This window comes from Callorhinchus milii, unplaced genomic scaffold (genome assembly GCF_018977255.1).
Source record: "Callorhinchus milii isolate IMCB2004 unplaced genomic scaffold, IMCB_Cmil_1.0 Scaffold1, whole genome shotgun sequence".
NCBI lineage: Eukaryota > Metazoa > Chordata > Chondrichthyes > Chimaeriformes > Callorhinchidae > Callorhinchus > Callorhinchus milii.
Window position 1 is genome coordinate 26,216,717 of NW_024704742.1, and position 19,357 is coordinate 26,236,073.

General features: G+C 40.5%; 1 protein-coding gene across 1 annotated transcript in view; it reads right to left on the minus strand.

The window, feature by feature from the left end:
* LOC103181105 overlaps positions 1-19,357 on the minus strand; it is a 41,560-nt gene that overhangs the window by 18,788 nt on the left and 3,415 nt on the right. The window contains exons 4-15 of the mRNA XM_007897339.2: positions 18,726-18,833; positions 16,977-17,129; positions 16,051-16,173; positions 15,258-15,314; positions 14,288-14,470; positions 13,401-13,446; positions 12,542-12,684; positions 10,359-10,601; positions 8,374-8,776; positions 4,915-5,045; positions 4,364-4,417; positions 826-1,014 (exon numbers count right to left, since the gene is read on the minus strand). Of these exons, the coding sequence (XP_007895530.2) occupies positions 826-1,014; positions 4,364-4,417; positions 4,915-5,045; positions 8,374-8,776; positions 10,359-10,601; positions 12,542-12,684; positions 13,401-13,446; positions 14,288-14,470; positions 15,258-15,314; positions 16,051-16,173; positions 16,977-17,129; positions 18,726-18,833 (1,833 nt within the window). The remainder of the gene's footprint in view (positions 1-825; positions 1,015-4,363; positions 4,418-4,914; positions 5,046-8,373; positions 8,777-10,358; positions 10,602-12,541; positions 12,685-13,400; positions 13,447-14,287; positions 14,471-15,257; positions 15,315-16,050; positions 16,174-16,976; positions 17,130-18,725; positions 18,834-19,357) is intronic.

Below are 19,357 nucleotides of genomic sequence, written 5' to 3' on the forward strand. Positions count from 1 at the left end.
CTGTCCCCACCTTCTAAAACTTCATCCTGCAGTCCCTCCACCTTGCCCCCTCCCTTGCCTCCTTCAAGATCCATCTCAAGACCCTTCTCTTCAACTGTGTGTTTTCGGTTACCCTCCTTCCCCCCCCTGCCCTCCACCCTCCCTGATCCCGACCCCCAGCTCGGGTCCGAAACACTGATTGTCCAGCACCTTGGGACATCCTCCCGATGTGAAAGGCGCTATACAAATGTAGTTTTGTTGTTTTTGTTAAAATCATGTCATTGAGAGCACTCTGGCAAGTTTCCCACTGCTTGTTCAGATAGGACCACCCTATCCATTTAGGGATTTGCCTTGTAGGGTTAACAGGAGCTGAGTAGGAGAAATCCTTGCTCCAAGCATGGTTTCTGTAAAGATGATACAAACATTCTTGTGTATTTGAAGCATAAAAAGCCTTTTGAAATATAAAAGTGAAAATTGCAACCTGTCGAGGGTTGATTAACATTGGTGGTAATTATCACATTGTTGATCAATGCAGTTAAAGAGGCCAATGACTAAAGACTGGTTGAATGTGTAAGCCCTGCACCCCACCCCCACTCACATTCCAGCACATGGTTGGGCCTGATACCAGCCCACATCACAGCAATAAGTTTCTTCTTTCTTTTGTCACATTGCACACATCTGGTAAAATGGCGGGTGAGATAACTTACCACCAACATTGTCCCTTTATTCCTTTAGCAACCAGCTGGTCGTATTAAATAATTCACTTAACTAGCTCCCTCAGGCATTTTTAATGAAGAAGCAAATGTTTCAATAGAAAGCCAAGCACAGGCTGCAAAAGATACATACCTGAAATTTCTCAGAGCAGTCACTGGGGTGACTGGCTGGTGAAAGACAGGACAGTTCAGACAAAGCCTTCTTTTGTGGTTGGCAGTTCTGAAAGAGGACAGTAACCTTCCCAGACACCAGACCATTGGTTCCGACTGTCTGAACACTGACTTGAAATGGTACAGTCAGGTCAAGATCTTCCAGCACAGTCTGTTATTAACACATGGAAGAAAACAGATCACAGAATTGATGGATGAAACAGAATATGGAATAAACAATAACTTACATTTTTATTGTACCCCTTCACGCGTGGATTGGATTGCTTCAAAACATATCGAAGCATCATTGAGGGAGCACTGGGCTGTATTTTTCTTGCCAGGATTGATGACCTTGGTGCTAAGGCAACACAAATCCTTGACCGTCCATCAACCAATCTGGTCTGTATCTGCAGCAGTGATTCAGCATTCACTTGTCAAGATTAAATGGCTGGGTCCCTTGACACTGATTTCATTACTCAAATGAAAAGATAATGCAGATGGGGTTGGGAAAGTAATTGGCAAACCCAAATGCATGTCATTTTCCCATAAAAGGAGATGTCATGGCAAGACGTGATCGATATCCTGTAACAATTTACCCTGGAAAAAAATGAAAACCTGACTGTGTGGTTTGATGTTCAGAGCTCGACAATATATCCACATGGTCAGAACCACAGATCAAACATCCAAAACAGAAAGGAATCTTACCCGTCACATTAAACTATTACAGATCATCAAACCTCTTCAATGATTAAAATGAAGTGAATAATAACATGAAATGCACAAGGTGAAAAGGTCGGCATGTGCAGTGATAATTACTGTACAGGCTCCTGTTGATGTCCCAGTGCCCTGGGGGGAAACACTGCCCGTGCTTTTTTGGGAGCGTTTGCTTCTGAATTCCCTTTGCTGGTGCTGTAGTCCTTCTTTGAGAGAATAGCACCTTTGAACCTGCCACCAAGGTGGAGCACAGCAGTTCAGGGAATTCCAGTTAAACTCAATCTTAAAAGTGACAATTGTCACATCACATTCTGTATTTTAACCCAATGAAGACCATCATCGTGGTTTAGCTACACTTTAGTAAAATCTTCTGTAAATATTCAAGGCAGGAATTAATTTGCCTTTTACCCTGCTCACTTGCTTCAAAGACATCAAGCTTATTGAGCCCTAGTCTCTAATTAAATTTGCGTGCTAACCTAACAAAGGGATATATGAAAAGAAGTTTAATCACATCCCTATGGGAGATGCAGGAAACTCATCTTGTAGCTTACAAGATCACAGCATTAATAAATTAATCACAGCTACCGGAGCTTGGATACTCTTTAGCAAGAAGCAGAACTATACTTTGTTTGTTATAATGCTTATATTTTCTGCAGGACACTGGGGATCATCTTCATTGCTCTCTACACTGATTCCAGGGCCTTGGCGGCTCCCTTATGTCGAGCCACCAGAACTACAGGCACTACACAAGATGTGGCCTGACCACAGCACTATACAGCTTGAGTACGACATTTGGGGATCTGAACTCAACTGATTTAGCAATGTAGTGCAGCATTCTGTTTGCCTCATTTATTGCTGTCTCACACTGTTTTGACATGGTGAGCGATGAATCAATTAATACCCCTATATCTCTTTCAGCTTCCCCCTTGGCAAGTTCTATCCCATACATGGAGTACACATTTTTAATTCCTATCTGTAGTGCCTTGCAGTTATCTGTATTGAACTTTGATCAGTCATCAGTCCATGTGCATACTTTACCAAGCTCTCTGTATCAATCTGCCTGATGCGGCCTGATGTATTAGATAATATATTATTAAAAATCAGTAATAAAGAACAAAAGTACTTTCATTATTATAGTGTCTGAAATATCTGCAAGCGTGTCACAGATAATCATTGCCAAGTTTAGTGATTCTTTTTGTAGGGAAATGCAGCAATCATTTTGCCTAAACAGCCATGAAGCATATGATAAATTAATCTGGAGGATTATTGGCTATAACACAGGGAGAAACTATTTTCTTTTTAAAGATTACAGAATCTTTAACATTCATCTTTAACATTCACTGTGGTTTAGGGTCTCATCCAAGAGATGACAGATCTAACACTGCAGAGCTCTCCCAGCACTGTACTGGAGCATTAACCCACACTATGAGTTCAAGACTCGTTGTGGGGCTCGAACCAACAACATTTTGACCCAGAGATGAGAGTGAGCCAGGCTGACAATGAACACTGTTGTTGTCAACATTGTATCAAACAGAATAAAAATGAATGACAAAGCTCAGGTAATAAATCTAGGAGTCCAGTTCGACCCCCAACTGTCCTTCCTCCCCCACATCTGGTCCCTGACCAGCAACCCTTTCTTCCACCTCCGCCACATTGCCCGCCTCCGACCGTACCTTACCCCAAATGCAGGCGAAGCCCTCGTGCATGCGATTGTCCACTCCTGCTTGGATTACTCCAATGCACTTCTCATCGGTCTCCCCAGCTCCATTATTTACAAGATCCAGATCATTCAAAACTCTGCCGCCCACATACTGATTCCTGACCAAACTCCGTATCCACATCTCACCAGTTCTGGCCAGGCTCCACACTGCTCCCCATCACCGAATGGATCGACTTCAAGATCCTCATACTTGTGTTCAAATCCCTTCACCCCTGGCACCTCCCTACCTCTCCTCACTCCACCACCCGGCACCTCCGCTCGACTGGCTCCGGCCTCCTTCTCGTCCCTCGCATCAGCCCCACCATTGAGGTCATGCTTTCAGCCACTACTCTCCAAAACTCTGGAACATTTTCCCTCAATCCCTCTGCCTTGCCCCCCCCCTCCCCTTTTTCAAGGCCCACCTGAAGGCTTTCCTGTTCGACTGTGCTTACTGCCATCTCCCCCACTCCCACCCCTCGGCTCGGAGTCAGGCTCCGCCATTGTTAAGCGCTCTGAGATGCTACCCTGCATGGAGGGTGCTATATAAGTGCAAGTTGTTGTTGTAAATAATCCTTACATTTGATAGCGTCTAATGCTTATTTTATATAAAACCCTTTTATTATAGTTGCATTTCTATTTTATATCAAGGTTGCTTTTGAAATGTTCCCTTTTTGCTCTACTTCTAGGAATTTACTCTGATTTTTTCCAATTGTTTATATTTTTGCAGAAATCCATCACCATGCTTAAGAGTTTCCAAAACAGACTGAGAATTCGAGATATATATGCCGCCTACACATGCAAATGCTCTTATTTTTAACAACCCAACCTTCCCCTGAAATTTTAATGACTGCTGCTCAGGCAACTAGAACTTACAGATTTACTGAGCCATATGCTGTATCATTGAATATTTTAACACAGGGGTTAAGATTCCAAAAGACAGGACTTTCAAAAACAATTTTCTCATCATTTAATAGAATTACAAAGAATGGACAACATTCTAACCTCTTATAAACTAAAGATGTTTTGGGGAGAATCTACGAAATTAAACTTTGAGTCTAATCAAAAGAGAATATTTTCTCAAAGAGTGTTATGTACTTTAATTCCTTACCTTTGTGCAATCTGATCCCATCACCGACTTGTGAAATTCGCCATCAATGAATATCTAACAAGTAAAATAAATTGAGTAAAAAAGATAATCCTTGCATTTGGTGCAGTACCTTTATCAGATCTTCCAGAGAATACAATAGAAATTTACAGAAACATCTAAGATCTTAATATTTGTACTGGTATCACTATCTAATCTATCTTCTGGAGGTTTATCTAGAGGTTTACCCAGAGGTGTGACCCCATCACCCCCACCTCGCCTGACTCCACTGGCTCCCCATCACTCAGAGGATCAAGTTCAAAATTCCTGTCCTCACCTTCAAGACACTCACTTTCTTGCCCCCTTCTACCTCTCCAACCTGCTAACCCCTTATCAACCTGTCTGAACAACATGATAAGGCGCTATATCGAATTTAAGGATTATTATTAATGTCTCTTTTTTTGTAAATGAGTATATGTTAGATAATACTATGAAACAGATTATTGTTTACATTAAAGCTAAAAAATTCCATGTTCAGTTGGTCGCAAACTGTTAGTCACCAGTCTATAACATACCCTATAGCCTTGGACAGACGTATGATTGCTGGATCCCTTTTCATCCGTACCAGGCTTCTCCCAGTTAACCACCAGGTTGCTCTGGCCGACTGGTTTTATAATCCGGACTGAGACAACTGGTGCAGGGGGCTCTGGAGAAAGGAACACAATAATTAATGTAAATTATAAATAAGGCAAAAAGCATTCAAAAGGACAGAAATGTCCCTGTGCTCATTTATCTTGCAGATGTCAGGGAAATAGCTCTGAATTGTTTGTCTCTGGAGACAAACAGGAGTTTGGTTTGCATTAAGCAACTATGTTTATGGGATTTGTTATGTGAGGTGACCAACCCACACTTATCTAAAGTAAGCCCTTTGCCCTACTTTTGTAAGGAGCCCAGTGAAAAAAAAGTGAGGGTCTATTACTAAATGTTTCTTGCCCTGGCCTGTTGTAGCATACCGTTACACAAGGATTACTGATCGTATTAAACCCAGAATCCACGACAATGCATTACCAGCTCATTTTATTCCGCCTGCCACTATATTTTATCGGCCACCCTTAAGTATTCATTACTTTAAGCCAATTTTGATCACAGACTGGAATTGAAGATTTGCTTAAGGCTACAGCATTTATTTATAACCACAAATCTTACAGTTTAAGAAACAGCATTTTGGGTTAGTCCGTGTCAGAATTAAGAGATTCATTGATGGGTGGATAAAATGATCACGGTTTTAACAACATGTAGAAAGAGGACATTTGCTCAGGAAATCAATGTGGTCTATCTGATAGTCAATGCTGAAAAGTATTAGACAATTATCATGACGCTCTAACATTTTTGTGACCTAAATAGAAGTTAACCCCAAACTGAAAAGATTAACTGGGAGTCCTGTAGCTCAGCGGTTAGAGCACTCGCTTTGCAAGTGAGAGACCGGAGTTTAATTCCAGGCAGAGGGCGAAACCTTGGGCAAGTTTCCTTACTCCACACAGAGCCTAATAATAATCCCTCCAAAAAACCAAAAACAATAATAAATTGGTCATTTTCAATCTACGACTGTTTGTGGGACATTGCTGTGCGCAATTGGCTGCCGCGTTCGCCCACAAATATACAGTCAATTCACTTTACGGTGTGTTCTGTGAAGCGCTTTGGGACGTCCTCCCAACGTGAAAAGCGCTATATCAAATGCAAGGATTATTATTATTAAAATGGCAGAGATCGGATTGCACAGGCCCAGAAAAGACATATACCATAAAGACCCATAGATGTAAGCTGTATCCCTTTAGCCATACACCCCAAGATCTGATGAATAAGAGATTAAATGATGTTCTTTATTTGAAGATTTCTGAGTTTCTTTCCTCAATTTACTTATTAATATAAATGAGTGCTCAATTAAAAATTACTCTTTAATAACAAGTGACTATTGTGCTCATGTTCTTCACCTTTATGCACATAATATCAACTTGCTAACACTTTGATGAAAGTTCTGCTGGATTTGATAAGTGCTGGTAAGTATTAAAACTATTTTGCTCTGAGCTGTGCTGGAACATCTGTTTTATCAGATAATCCCAAACCTCCGTCTCCCTGAAAATTAGTTTTCACTCGACATTGATTTGAAAGCATTTACTTTCTGAGATGGGGATGATTACACTGCCAGGTTACTGAGCAACCGTTACATATGACAATTAAAGACATCTTTTTTATATAGCCAGGGAGAACCTAGATGAAGGGCCAAGGCCCATAGTACAGGACATCACCAAGGGTAGAAATATAGTGCTTAACTTTGTAACATTTCAAAGCACTTCACAGGGAATTGCTGTAAATTGTGTTTTGGTATGTTATGGCAGCAGCCAATTTGCCCACAACAATGTGCCACAGATAATTATTAAGTGAATGACCATCTGAAGGATTGTTGACCAGGACACTGGGAAAAACTTCTCTTTTTGAATAGTATCATGGGATTTTTAACAATCACCGAAACAGATGGCTAGGATCTCAAGTATACTGAGATTTCATCTGAAGAACATCTCCTCTAACATTGTAATGCTCCTCCAGCACTGGAATATCAGCCTAGACCATGAACTCAATGTCCCCATGTGGGGCTTGAACCCACAACCTTTGGAGCCAGAAGTGAAAGTGCTACCAACTAAGCCAATTGGCACATCTAGAAACAGTCTGATATTGTGTTGCGAGTTTGCAAAGAAATGAAGAAAAAAATATTTGATTAAAAAGGCTGGCCACCGTTGGATAGACCACTACTTTTCAATCAGTTCAACCTAAGGACAATTTTTTCTGACATTCCAGCTCTACATCCCTCAAAATGATGATGATGATGAGTGACAGACTGCTTTTTCTTTTGCAATGCCCTCAGGTACAAAATAATTTATGTGTTTATCCTCTCAAGAAATGTTACTTTTAAAATGTGTTCAAAGTTACTGTAAAATCGCTTTCGTCAAAAAAAAAGTTTGGAGAGGTTTTGCTTTTTAACTGGGCATACTGGCCTCAACAGGTATGTATTAATGGACCAGCATAGAGGGATTTGTGGCTACTTTCTGCACTTCCTCTCTGACATCTTTATATGCACTGATTATTGGCTACTGAGTATGTTGCAGGATAACGTACTGTCTCTGACCATCACCTGTCCTAGTATCTCATGCTAAAGTTCTCTCAAATTATTTTACTGACAACTGAGGTATTTCAGCTCTAGCACCTGCATTAAGATACCATTTAAAGCAATAATATAAAAATAATGATCCTTACATTTGATATAGCGCCTTTCACATTGGAAGTCTAAAGAGCTTCACACGATTTACTGTAAAATGTAGTGAACGTATTTTTTGTAGGTGAATGCGGCAGCCAATTCACACACAGCAGTGTCCCACAAATAGCCATAAAGTGAATGACCATTTGTAATTGGGGGATTGTTGGCTCAGGCACCACAGTGGAGAAACTCTCTTCGCTTTTTGAATACTGCCATGAGATCTTTAACCTCCACCTAAACAGGCAGACAGGACCTCGGTTTAACTTCTTTTCTGAAGAAAGACACTTCAGACAATGCAGGGATTTGTTGCTGAAGTATCAAAGAATATTTCAGTTTCAAAGATCTGGTGTGAACCCACAACTTTCTGCCTCAGAGACAAGAGTGCTACCAAATGAACCAGACTTTTGGCTCAGGACTTCAATTGTCGAATATTGAATCGTGATATGTTTTGACAACATGATTACGTGCTATCAAAATGTTTCATTATTTTATCTAACTGACCAGGGACAAACTGACTAAAGCTTTAACAGATGTAATTGTGTCACATAGTGTAGGACAATATTAAAATAAGAGAGCACAGACAAAAAGCTGTTGTTTTGAAAGTTAATCATTGTAATTGTGATTATCAAGTTACTGCGTTGAGAAAAAAGACATTTAGAAGAAAGAAATCACCATCTTTGTTTACAATTATATCTGACAAATATCATTGGAATTGTTAATTTACCTTGTGCCATTGTTGGTCCTCTTACTCCCTGCATAGCAGTTGCTGCTGTCCACCGTTCATGGTCTTCTCTGAGATTTAGTGTCAACATATCTGATAGATTGCATCCTGCTGCTATTAGTTGGCATGTCTCACTAGTATTTCCCCCGGATCCCTGTGTGCTTTTTGGGTCATCCGCACCACAGTCTCCTGAGCAACACTGAGCAGGGTCAGCAGACTGGAGTGAGTGGTGTTGCTCCTGCTTCTCTCCTGCAGTTTGCCAGCGAGTCTCACTAATTGAACATTCCAGTTCATTGTGTAGCCTTGATACCAAAGGGCGCTGCACATGTTCTTGATTTGGTGAGGAAATAGACACTGAACTGGGATCCATTGCTGAGAATGACCCAGTGGTCACAGAAGGGGTTACCTGTAGAGAGAAGAATGAATTGGGTGAAGTTTGCAATCTTTTTAAGCATTTTAATAATCCTTGCATTTGATATAGGACCTTATCATGTCTTCGAGACGTCTCAAAGCGCTTCACAGAATGTATTGTAAAGTGAATTGAGTGCATATTTTGTGGGCGAAACGTGGCAGCCAATTGCGTACAGCAGTGTTCCACAAACAGTTGTGGATTGAGTGACCAATTTATTATTATTATATTTGTTTGAACGAATTATTACCCCCGGAAAAGCGATCCCCCAATTGACTAACAACCGAGGCAAGTGCTCCAACCACTCAGCTACAGGACTCCACCAATTTTGTTGCTTAACACCAGCGAGTGGTTAAAAAAAGTCACAAGTATTACCCCATTTTTCTTAAGGCAACTAAAAAGAAAGTTTCCAAAAGCTCTTTAACAAGGTGTTAGATAAAATAAATAAGCATTATAGGTAAGTAATAAATAATCCTAGCATTTGATATCAACCTTTCACGTTGGGAGGACATCTCAAAGCACTTCACAGAATTTATTGAAAAGTTTAGTGACTGTAAATGTAAATGTAGATGAAATCAGCAGTCAATTTGAACACAGCGATATCCCACAAAGAGACATGGAATGAGTGACCAATTTTATTTGGGGAATTGTTGGCCATGACACCAGAAGAAAACACCTTTCTCTTTTCAAGTAAAGATCTGGAATCTTTTGTAACATCCATCTGATAGACAGCTAGATTATTATGTATCTAGAGACAATGTAATGATGTCCATATTGACTATAATTGTCTATAATATTAGAATCATCCATTTATTCAGTTGGGTCTGACATTTCAGCGAGGCCATTTGAGAATATGGAAAGTGATCCTATTTTAAAACATTGTAATGACGTTTCTTCAGCAAGGAATGGAGCGTTTAGGGGAATACTGCAATTTCAAAATGTTTAAAGACGGCCCAGGGTGTGAAACGCCTCCTGATTCTTTACAATGGTTGTCCCAAAGATTTCAACAGCTGGTAGTTGTTTTTGATTGCAGTGGTTTAGTGCAGCTTCTTGGGATTCCATACTCAAAGACTGCCTCTGAGTTGGGAACAGTAGTTGGGGGCATTAAGCAGAAATCCAAGATTGTGAAAAGCAGTGATGTATTTAAGAGAAAATTTGATGTATACATGAGGGAGAAAGGAATAGATTTGGGGAACAGGAGTGATTGAGGGGAGTGGGGAATATAAATCCAGGCACAGACTAGTTGGGTAGAATGGCTTGTTTCTTTAACGTATGATTCCATGTGTTTCACAAATATTGCAAATGTAGCACTCGAATCCCTAAAATCCAGCTCCCAGAACCTCCATTGTTGGGGTGGGGGGGTGGGGGAGTTACATCTGCCGACACTCCTTAGATGTCCTTAGACAGATGGAAGAAAAGGATTGTTCAACATATAATTAATTGTCACATTGAATTTGTTATGAAACATTACATTTTTCAACTTTTTAAAACAAAAGTGATATGTTTATTATTTTTTAATCAAAGTAAGCCGATTTCACATGCAATAGTTTGAGCAGATTTTAGTTATGGTGTAGTTTACCTGGTAGTTACTGCTATGTCCCTGCTGAAGCTGTTGGTAGAACGCTAGGATCCTTTCTGGGCTACTCAGCTGTGCATTCAGAGTAGACTTGCTCTGAGGTGTGTGTGCACGATGGACATCATCTGCCTCATCCAGAAAGCTGGCTGGAACCAGCCCCAATACCGCATTCACTTCAGCGTGGTACAATCCATGGCTATCTGGGAACCCGGTGACTCGGACCACATCTCCAACAGAGAGAGGCAACTGATAAAACAATACAACAAGGAACAAAACTGCAATATCAAAGCATGTTCAATGTTAGAAACAAGTTTCATCAAAGGAAACCATCTGTACGTTCACCTTATTATTCTGTAAGGTGGCCAAGGGCTTTCTTCATCGAATATTGATGAAGACCCTGTGGGCCTAGCACACCAGTGCTCCAATGCACCTTGCAATTGAGAGATAGGACGAGGGTTCCCAATACAGTGAGTAAATGGTCCAGCTCTAGTAAGACAACAATAAGTAGACTCATCCCAAGCCACTCTCATGCACTTTCCACAGCACTGACAAGTGGTCTGGCATCAAATGACTGCCCATCCGATGGGCTAGGGGTGATGAACAGTAGAGAAAAATGGAAAGGGACAGAACAACAAGTCTCCTAACATTTTATAAACACTGAATTAAATCATCTCAAATTAATCATAGACAAATGTATTGCATGGTGTGACAGCAGAAAATGTGAAATCTGGATATATAGAAAATTCTTTGCTAATCCTCTTTGATGACCTTTCACATCAGCGTAGGAGTCAAGACTATTCCCGCCCATTATTCAACTCAATCTGAATCAGTGGCACCTGAGCCCTGGTTATGATCAATTTTCCATAATTCTGTTGCAATCTTCAATTTTAAGACAAAATGGTTCTACGAGCTAAGACTGGGTGGAATTGCAGGCTTTGGGTTTAATCATGCACATCAGTCAGGTCTAAAGGGATTCACTCACAACTCGCCAACCTGATTTAATTTAATTTAATTGTCAGAGAGAACACCATCAGTATCTGGGCTGGATTTCAATCCAAATCTCAGGAGGGTAAGGCCAGCCATTTAGAGATTGCATCTCTCAGCCCTCTGAGTATAGAAACATTTCAAAAATATTACAAGATAAACCTGTAATAGGTCAGCCACCTGTGTTTCACAAGTGTTACTGCATGGATTAGATCGAATGACAGTGACAAAGAATAAAGGTCAGAGGGCTGAATTCACTCATGGTTTTAAGACTAGTAATCTAGAATTTAAGGTATGCAGAGTTTTGAAATTTCATATATTTAGACACAATTTGGAAGCTATTTTTCTACAGTTGGAACAGTAGAAAAGCAGTTTTCTACAAAACGCACAGCCACCGCACATTACAGTAAATCATTTGAAGTGTTTTTAGATGTCCTCCCAAAGGAAAAGGTGCTACATCAAATGCAAGGATTATTATTAATAATCTATTAAGAGTGAATTTAAGAATATTCCAAAATGTTGCACGATCTTAAGCTTTAAGACAATGGTCTTTTCAGGCCCTGGTTGTTTGCACACTGACAAACTCTGCTCTCTAGACAGAATTTGTCACACAATAACATGCTTTCCCAACCATTGGTATCAACCAGAACAATGACTAGTAGTATCACTGGTTAGCTCAGTTGGTAAACGCATCACTAATATAAAACCAAGCCACACAGATCCTTAGCAGTGCTCTGAGATGCTATCTTGTGTGAATGGTGCTATATAAAAGCAAGCTGTTGTTGTTGTTGAGCATCCCAGATTTAATCCCCATTCTATGAAGGACAGGACTAACATAATAATAATCCTTGCATTTGATATAGTGCCTTATTATGCCTTCGAGACGACTCAAAGCCTTTCGCAGAATATACTGTAAAGTGAATTAACTGTATATTTTATGGGCGAAACACGGCAGCCAATTGCGCACAGCAGTGTCCCACAAAACCTTGTGGATTGAGTGATCAAAATTTTTTTAAGGGACTATTACCACGGAAAAGCGATCCACCAATCATACTGCTAGGTAAACAGAGGTGTGTGGAGTAAGAAAGCTTTCCCAACGTTTCGCTTTGCCTGGGAATCGAACCCAGATCCTCTCGCTTGCTAGGCGAATGTGCTAACCACTATGCGAAAGGATTCCACTTCAACTTCAAAAGATCACTCACAGCAGGCAGGACTGTGTGGGGCATGTTCTCAGAAGGGTGGTAGTCAGCATTGGCTACACATGACCTGTAGATTAAAGATGGACTGGAATCCACAATGTTTCCCCTTTGACTGGAAAGAGAGTCCAGAAGACCAGGATGCAAACCTAAAATTAAACAGGTCATCAATTTTTGAAATATACACCAAGTGAAAAATGCAAGATATGATAATTATCATCAAATCACCAATACTAATAGGCAATAATTGTCACAAGGATACAGAAATGCAGTCATTTTTCCCCACTCTCTGAAACTCCATCCCAGAATCCCTCCAACTGTCCTTTCAGTTACCTTTCTCTACCCTCAGCTCAGGCTCTCCATTAGCTGTGTGAAACCCTTTGAGGTATCCTCCCGACGTGAACATATACATTTATTGTTCTTGTTCTTATAAATCTGTCATTAATAGCAACTTTTGGACTGAACACTTTCTTTTCCACATCATTTGTAGGATAGCTTCACATTCCCACGCTTTCAGAATTTTTAATACATTTTTTTTCATCTAAAGCCATTTTTCCTGGCCCAGTGCAGCATTTGAACTTTTAAAATGAATGTGTAAATTCTTTTTGAGACTGTACATGGGTGAAATAAGTTTGAATCGTTATGTTCTTAGCCCCACTATAAAATAAACTGAAAGATCAGTAAAAAGCCTGAGGAAGAAACCCTTCTCCCTACGTTTTGTGGGTGCTCAGGCCCAAATTTGTCATTAAGCACAATTCTCCATCTATAAACCATTCTTTAACTCTTTCTGGTTATAATAAAGGAACCAAATGAGTTTAGGAATATCGCAATTTTGACCCCAATATTTTTGAATGCTTTGGCTAACCTTGGTCAGGATTTGCAGCTGAGATTCCACTAATCTTCATGTTCCCCTAGAACGAAGGAACACAAGTTGGTCAGAGAAAATTAGTATTACAATCCTAAATCAGGTTTCATTTAGGGATAACATTTGCAGCATTCCTGAAAGCTGCCCGTAGGTGCTTCCCTCTGCAGTTAAGTGGAGGATTTCTCTTGAAGGACCTACTGGCACCCTTTTACTAGACTCTGAAGTGAGTTCCTTTATTTTATAAGTATTAGGCTCGAATTCGGCTCTAGGTTCTTTTTTGATTAATATTGGATTCCCAGGGTTCATCTGCATAGAAGAGCCAAAATCTTCCCTCTCCCTGGTCAGGAAAATTAACTTTAATCAACAAGGCAGGCAGCCTCTTGGGTGAAATCGATCCCTAAATGCCAAGAAGAGAATTGGTTTCAGCCTTTCTATGCAGATTAACTGTGGCGGCTTTCAGGATCATGGTCGTTGAATTAAATCGTGCAATTTCAGGCCCAAACTAGTTATAATAATAATAAACTAGTTCTGCAATTTGTGCGGTGATCTCCACAACCCTAATGTCTCTGATCAAGCTCATTCTTTCCCCATGAACACAAGACTGTGATAATATGAGCCAATGCAGTCGAACATTTTCACAAAGTAAATCCTGTGGGTACCAGGACTGGCTGACTCATTAAAATGGAATAGAATTTGAGCAAAAAGTCTAAATGGAGGATAACCAGCAGCAGATTTTAAAAAAGAACTAAAGAACATGGGTTTGGGGAAAGGGCAGGGACTGAAAGGATTCTCTTTAAAAGAGCCAGCATACACACAAAGGCCTTCTTCTGCGCTGTAAATTTCTGTGATTTCTATGGAATATTAGTAGGAATGTCTCGGGCTCATACCAGTTGGCTGTACGAGGGCAGGAAGGTCCTCGTGTACTCCAGCACTGCAGTGTCATTCAGCAGATCCTCAGCCTCTTCCATCAGGCCCATATTGATAAAGCCACATCCACAGAGCCCCTTCACCAGCTTTATGATCAGGCTGTTCCTGTCGTGGCATTTCTGAATAAGGCAGGACACTTTGGCCTGCAATTGAAACCACAGCAAACGGGAGAATATTGAGTGTATTGGTCAATGAGAGTCTTTTAGTCTCTATACTTACGGTAACACTCATAGCCAAACAGAAAAGAGAAATAGGAAATTGAAAGATAACTTAATTTTGTCTATTGTTTTTTGACAAATCAGTTTATCGGGAGAAGAATCACCAAAGATCCAAAAACTGTCCGGGGGTGTGAGGAGGTGGGGGCAAGAGATAAGCAGAGTTGGAGCTGAACTGGCTCTAAAGGTGATATGCTTGGCAAAAGAATGTTTTATTTATGTGTTGTCTCAGTTGTTTTGTTCCTGAGCCAGGCGAATACTCCAGGGCACTGCTGATGACACCTCAGCCAGTCTGGCTCATCTGTAGGTTTTAGAGGAACAGACCACTCAGCTCCCGTTAACCCTGCAAGCCAAAGACCTAACGGATAGAGTGACGTTCGCTGAACAAGCAGCAGGATGCTTGCCAGAGAGTACTCTCAACAGCAAGCTACGCAGTTTTAACTGGTTAGATTGCAGCAGTACCCCAACACTCACTTACTTTGGGTTTTGTCAACCTGCACCTAATGCTCTCTGGAACTAGGTAAACAGGGTGCATCCCTTCAGTGTGTGTATTCCACTCTCTGTGTCTATTCCAGACATAGGATATTTTTCACATGTAGGTGGCATGCATATGTGAAACATTGTCTGGTTTGGATACTCTTAAGCATGGTGACATGTTTCAGACAAAACAAAGACTCACCAACTGTTAAAATTGTTTAAGGAATCTGGGTGCTACCTTTAATGGAGCTACAAGCAGTTCAGCTTCTGTTTTTCTCTTTCCCATCTTTTCAAACTGAAGAGAAAACAAATATCATTTAATATCTGATTTTATCCTAACTTAGCCTTTATTGTGCAATTTGTACTGTCAACGCACACATCAGAAAGAATGAATTAAGAATTAATTTCAAACTGCTGCCTCCTAGATTTAACATTATTGAAACTGTTGTCACATTTCAAATTATTCATTGACCACTGCAGTGAAAAATGGACCCTGTGTGATGTAATAAATAATATTGCTCTAAAACCATTTATTACTTATAGTCCAGTCCATTAATGTAACCCCCAACCCCCCATGAAAGTTTCTATAGCCACCTTTATTGTTCCACACATGGAAGAGTTTAGGGATATTAGTTTCGCTCAATCAAACTGTTCTGACAATAAGCAGGTCAATGTAATAATTATCTCCAGTGCTGGCAATCAACCATGTCACATTTTCTCCCAATTACCCTCGAACATCTGGACTGATCCATGATCTACAGTATGTTATGTTTGAGCCAATGCTGCTATTTCCTAATTTACACACACTTTTGGAATAATGTCCTGAACACTTTGGTGGCTTACTTTTTGGCCTTCTCCAAAGCATTTAATTGGATCTGGCACAGTGCTATCGTATGATCTATCACCAAAGTTATGTTCACGGTTAATTACGGTTCTCCACAATTTCATTTTAGCATTGACTGAGCTCCATAATCAGGTTTGGGGCTCTAAGATTGACAGGCTGTCTTAACTGTTTGGTGTTCAGTGGTTACCTCTCTCTTCATCAGCTCAGAACTTGCTTTCAGCTCCTGTGCTTTACAGCTCCATTCTTCCAAGGCACAAAGTTGTTCTTTCAATTGGGAATTGTTTTCTCTTAGACTTACTTCAACCTTAGACTACACAGAACACTGAGTCAGCATACATTACAGTATTCTCACTGGATCACAGCAGAGGTCAAGATTCAACATTTGTACCAGCAAGTCACGGATGGAGCGTTTTGTCTGGTAGCCAGACGTGTATTACACTGACCAACAGGAAATCTGCTCCGACACTCTTGAACATAAGTGTTGCAGGCCTCCCAGGGGTCAGCTTGATGCACAACCAGTTACCATCAGAAGATGTTATTTGTAACATCCTGTTGCAAACATTGCACTTCTAACCCGTCATTGTGCTTTACAAAATATCACGTCTCCCATAAAGCTGTTGAAAAGTGAGCGTTGACCACTTTGATCAAACGTATCCAGATTAATGCTGGACACATGCAAATACTAACGGCTGATGCAGCCTCTTAATTTGATTTGAGATTTGAACCCTCGCTCGGTCGATGGCGGTTACCAGGAACTCCCTGCGAGCTTCTTGATGAGCAACACAGCTCAGCATGAAATATGCGAGAGCATCGTCACCATCCTCCTATCCATAGCTCGGAAACACATCCCTTCCCATTGAGCGATTAATCCACCAGTTGGGGGTGTGGAGTTTAAGCAACATCTGATTCCCTCTCTGTATACCAATCCCAATCTAATAGCTGGGAGAAACCATGGCAGATTGGCAGAATATGCTGCCATCTGGTGGACATAAAATGTTAAACACCAAATGATCACACATTCTTGTAATAATTAGAGCCAATGAGAGTTAACAAATAGTGATAATTATCACATTGAAGAGTTTAAAAGCTAAACGTTTACCCCCACATTATTACCTTCTCATCAAATTGGTTTTGGAGGATCCCCAGCTGCTGTTCTAATTGCTGCAGTCTCCTCTGTAGAATGGTCTGATCTTTGAGACAAGACCTCAACGCCAGTATCTGCTGCTGAAGTGCCAGCTCTTGTCTTGTGCAGTTCATCGTATCGTTCTATTTGGAATGATGAAGTCAAATAGATTTTTTTTTCCCTCTCATTCATCGCGTTTCTCCTCTTCCAGTGAAACCTGTGCTCACAACCACCCGAGCAAGTCAAGTCACCTCTCTGGCAGGGCAAGCCCGGCCTGAGCCTAATGACCAAGCTCTCAAGCTAGCTCTACGTTTCTGTATCTCTGCTTCCTCTTGTGAGGGCAGATTAAATTCCTTAGGTCGGACGTACTGCGATACCAATCCCAAACAATAGAGGGTCAAAAGCATAGCTGTTGACAGGTGCTCAATCCTTCCATAAAACAGCCATGTGCAAATTGGGCCATGTTCATCTATAAATATACATTTACTACACTTGACTCCAATTCCCTGTCAAGCGCATGCCACAGATAGACAAGGTCACATTAGGGTTAAGGTGTATTCTCATCAATCATCAAACATTTGGGGTTTTATTACATTAGAAAAATAACATTGAAAGTCACTCCTTTCCCTTACCAAAAACAGTCAATGATAACAATAATCCTTGTAATCACGATAGAATTTTAACATATTGTCGGGACATCACAAAACTCTTCACAGAATGTTGTATACTGAAAAGTGGTGTGACCGTGTGTATTTTTTGTGGGCAAAGATAGAATAAAAGAAGAAAAGTAGAACAGGAATAAAGAAACGACAGGGTAAAATTTCACTGGACTTCTTGTTTATATTTATTTAGGGGGTTAGGATTTATCTTATAATAATAAGACATGCTAGTCGATTGGTGGATTGCTTTCCGGCGGTAATAATCCCCTCAAACGAATAATAGTAAATCGGTCACTCAATCCACGACTGTTTGTGACACACTGCTGTGTGTAATTGGCTGCCATGTTTCACCTACAAAATACACTTTACAATGTTGACGTTTTTCAAACCCTCCAGGCTAAGTATATATTTATTTCATTTCTGTTTTCTCACGTCTTCCCTGACCTCTTCCTTTGCCACCCCGTCCACCATCTCTCTCGCTCTCTGACTTTGGTATCAAACAAAACCATGAGTGTCATTCCCTCTCTCTCCCCTTTGTGCTGCCTCCCCTAGCCCCGTCATGCCTGTGGGCTGACCATGTCCCACTCTTCTCTTGATCTCCGCGTGCGAGTTTTGGTTGCAACCCTGACTCAAGCTGCACCCCCATCCCCCCGAAAATTCTCCCTCTTCTACTCCCCACTCTCCGCTACTCCCAATCAGTCCTTCTCTTCCACCACTCTCCTCGCCTTATATCAATATCAATATCAAGGTTTATGGATGATTCCAAGCTTGAGTTTATAGTGAATAGTGAGGAAGATGGCAAAAGACTGCAGGAGGACTTTAAATAGATTAGCACATTGGGCAGATCAGTGACAGGTGAAGTTGAATGAAGCAAAATGTGACTTCTCATTTTGATAGTAAAAATCACTCCATTGTGAGTTTCAAGTGGGAAGTACACAGATTTATGAAGGACAGAGGCTTTTGGAGATAAGGCAGGGCTGTGGATTTGAATGAACACCTTGCTCAAAGAGCCAGTACAGACTCAATGGGTTAGAAATATGCCATAAATGTTATGATTCTAACTTGTTACTTTAATATTACCTCAGTCCTGGGCTGCTTTACAGTTTTTAATGATACGTCTTCAGCTGTAAACATGGCCTCAGCTTGCATCAGACCACTTTGTTGAACTTTGTTTATCTCATCTTTTTCCTTCAAGAGAAATGCAAGGATTTTTATTATTATTATTATAAAGAAGGTTTACTTAGTACCATTGTATGTTCATTTATAGTGACAATGCACTAAACCCCCAGCTAAATGCTAATCCTAATCCCTAACATTTAAAATGAATAAAAAAGAATTTTAAATAAATGAAATAGACATAAAGAAAAACAAAAATAGCTATAGTTCTCTAATCACCACTGATGTGATGTAGCTCTGTTAATGCCATTAGCTAAACACATCACCTGTGTCGAACTGTGGGCACCACATGGGATGGTGGGAGTTTTGAAACACAGATTTTTGGGGGACCTAGTCCCAAAAAATTCTGAATTCTGCATATGTGGAGTCTAGCTAAGCAAGGGTTTACTACTGTAGTTTCTTTTAAAAGTAAGCACCAAATACTCGTGAAGCACTTTGAGATGCTTTTGACGCGTTAGGGTGCTGTCAAGCCAGTCTTTCGTGGGCCCTTCACTTTTTTTTGATTCCATTCATCAAAAGGGTAAAATTGAAAATAA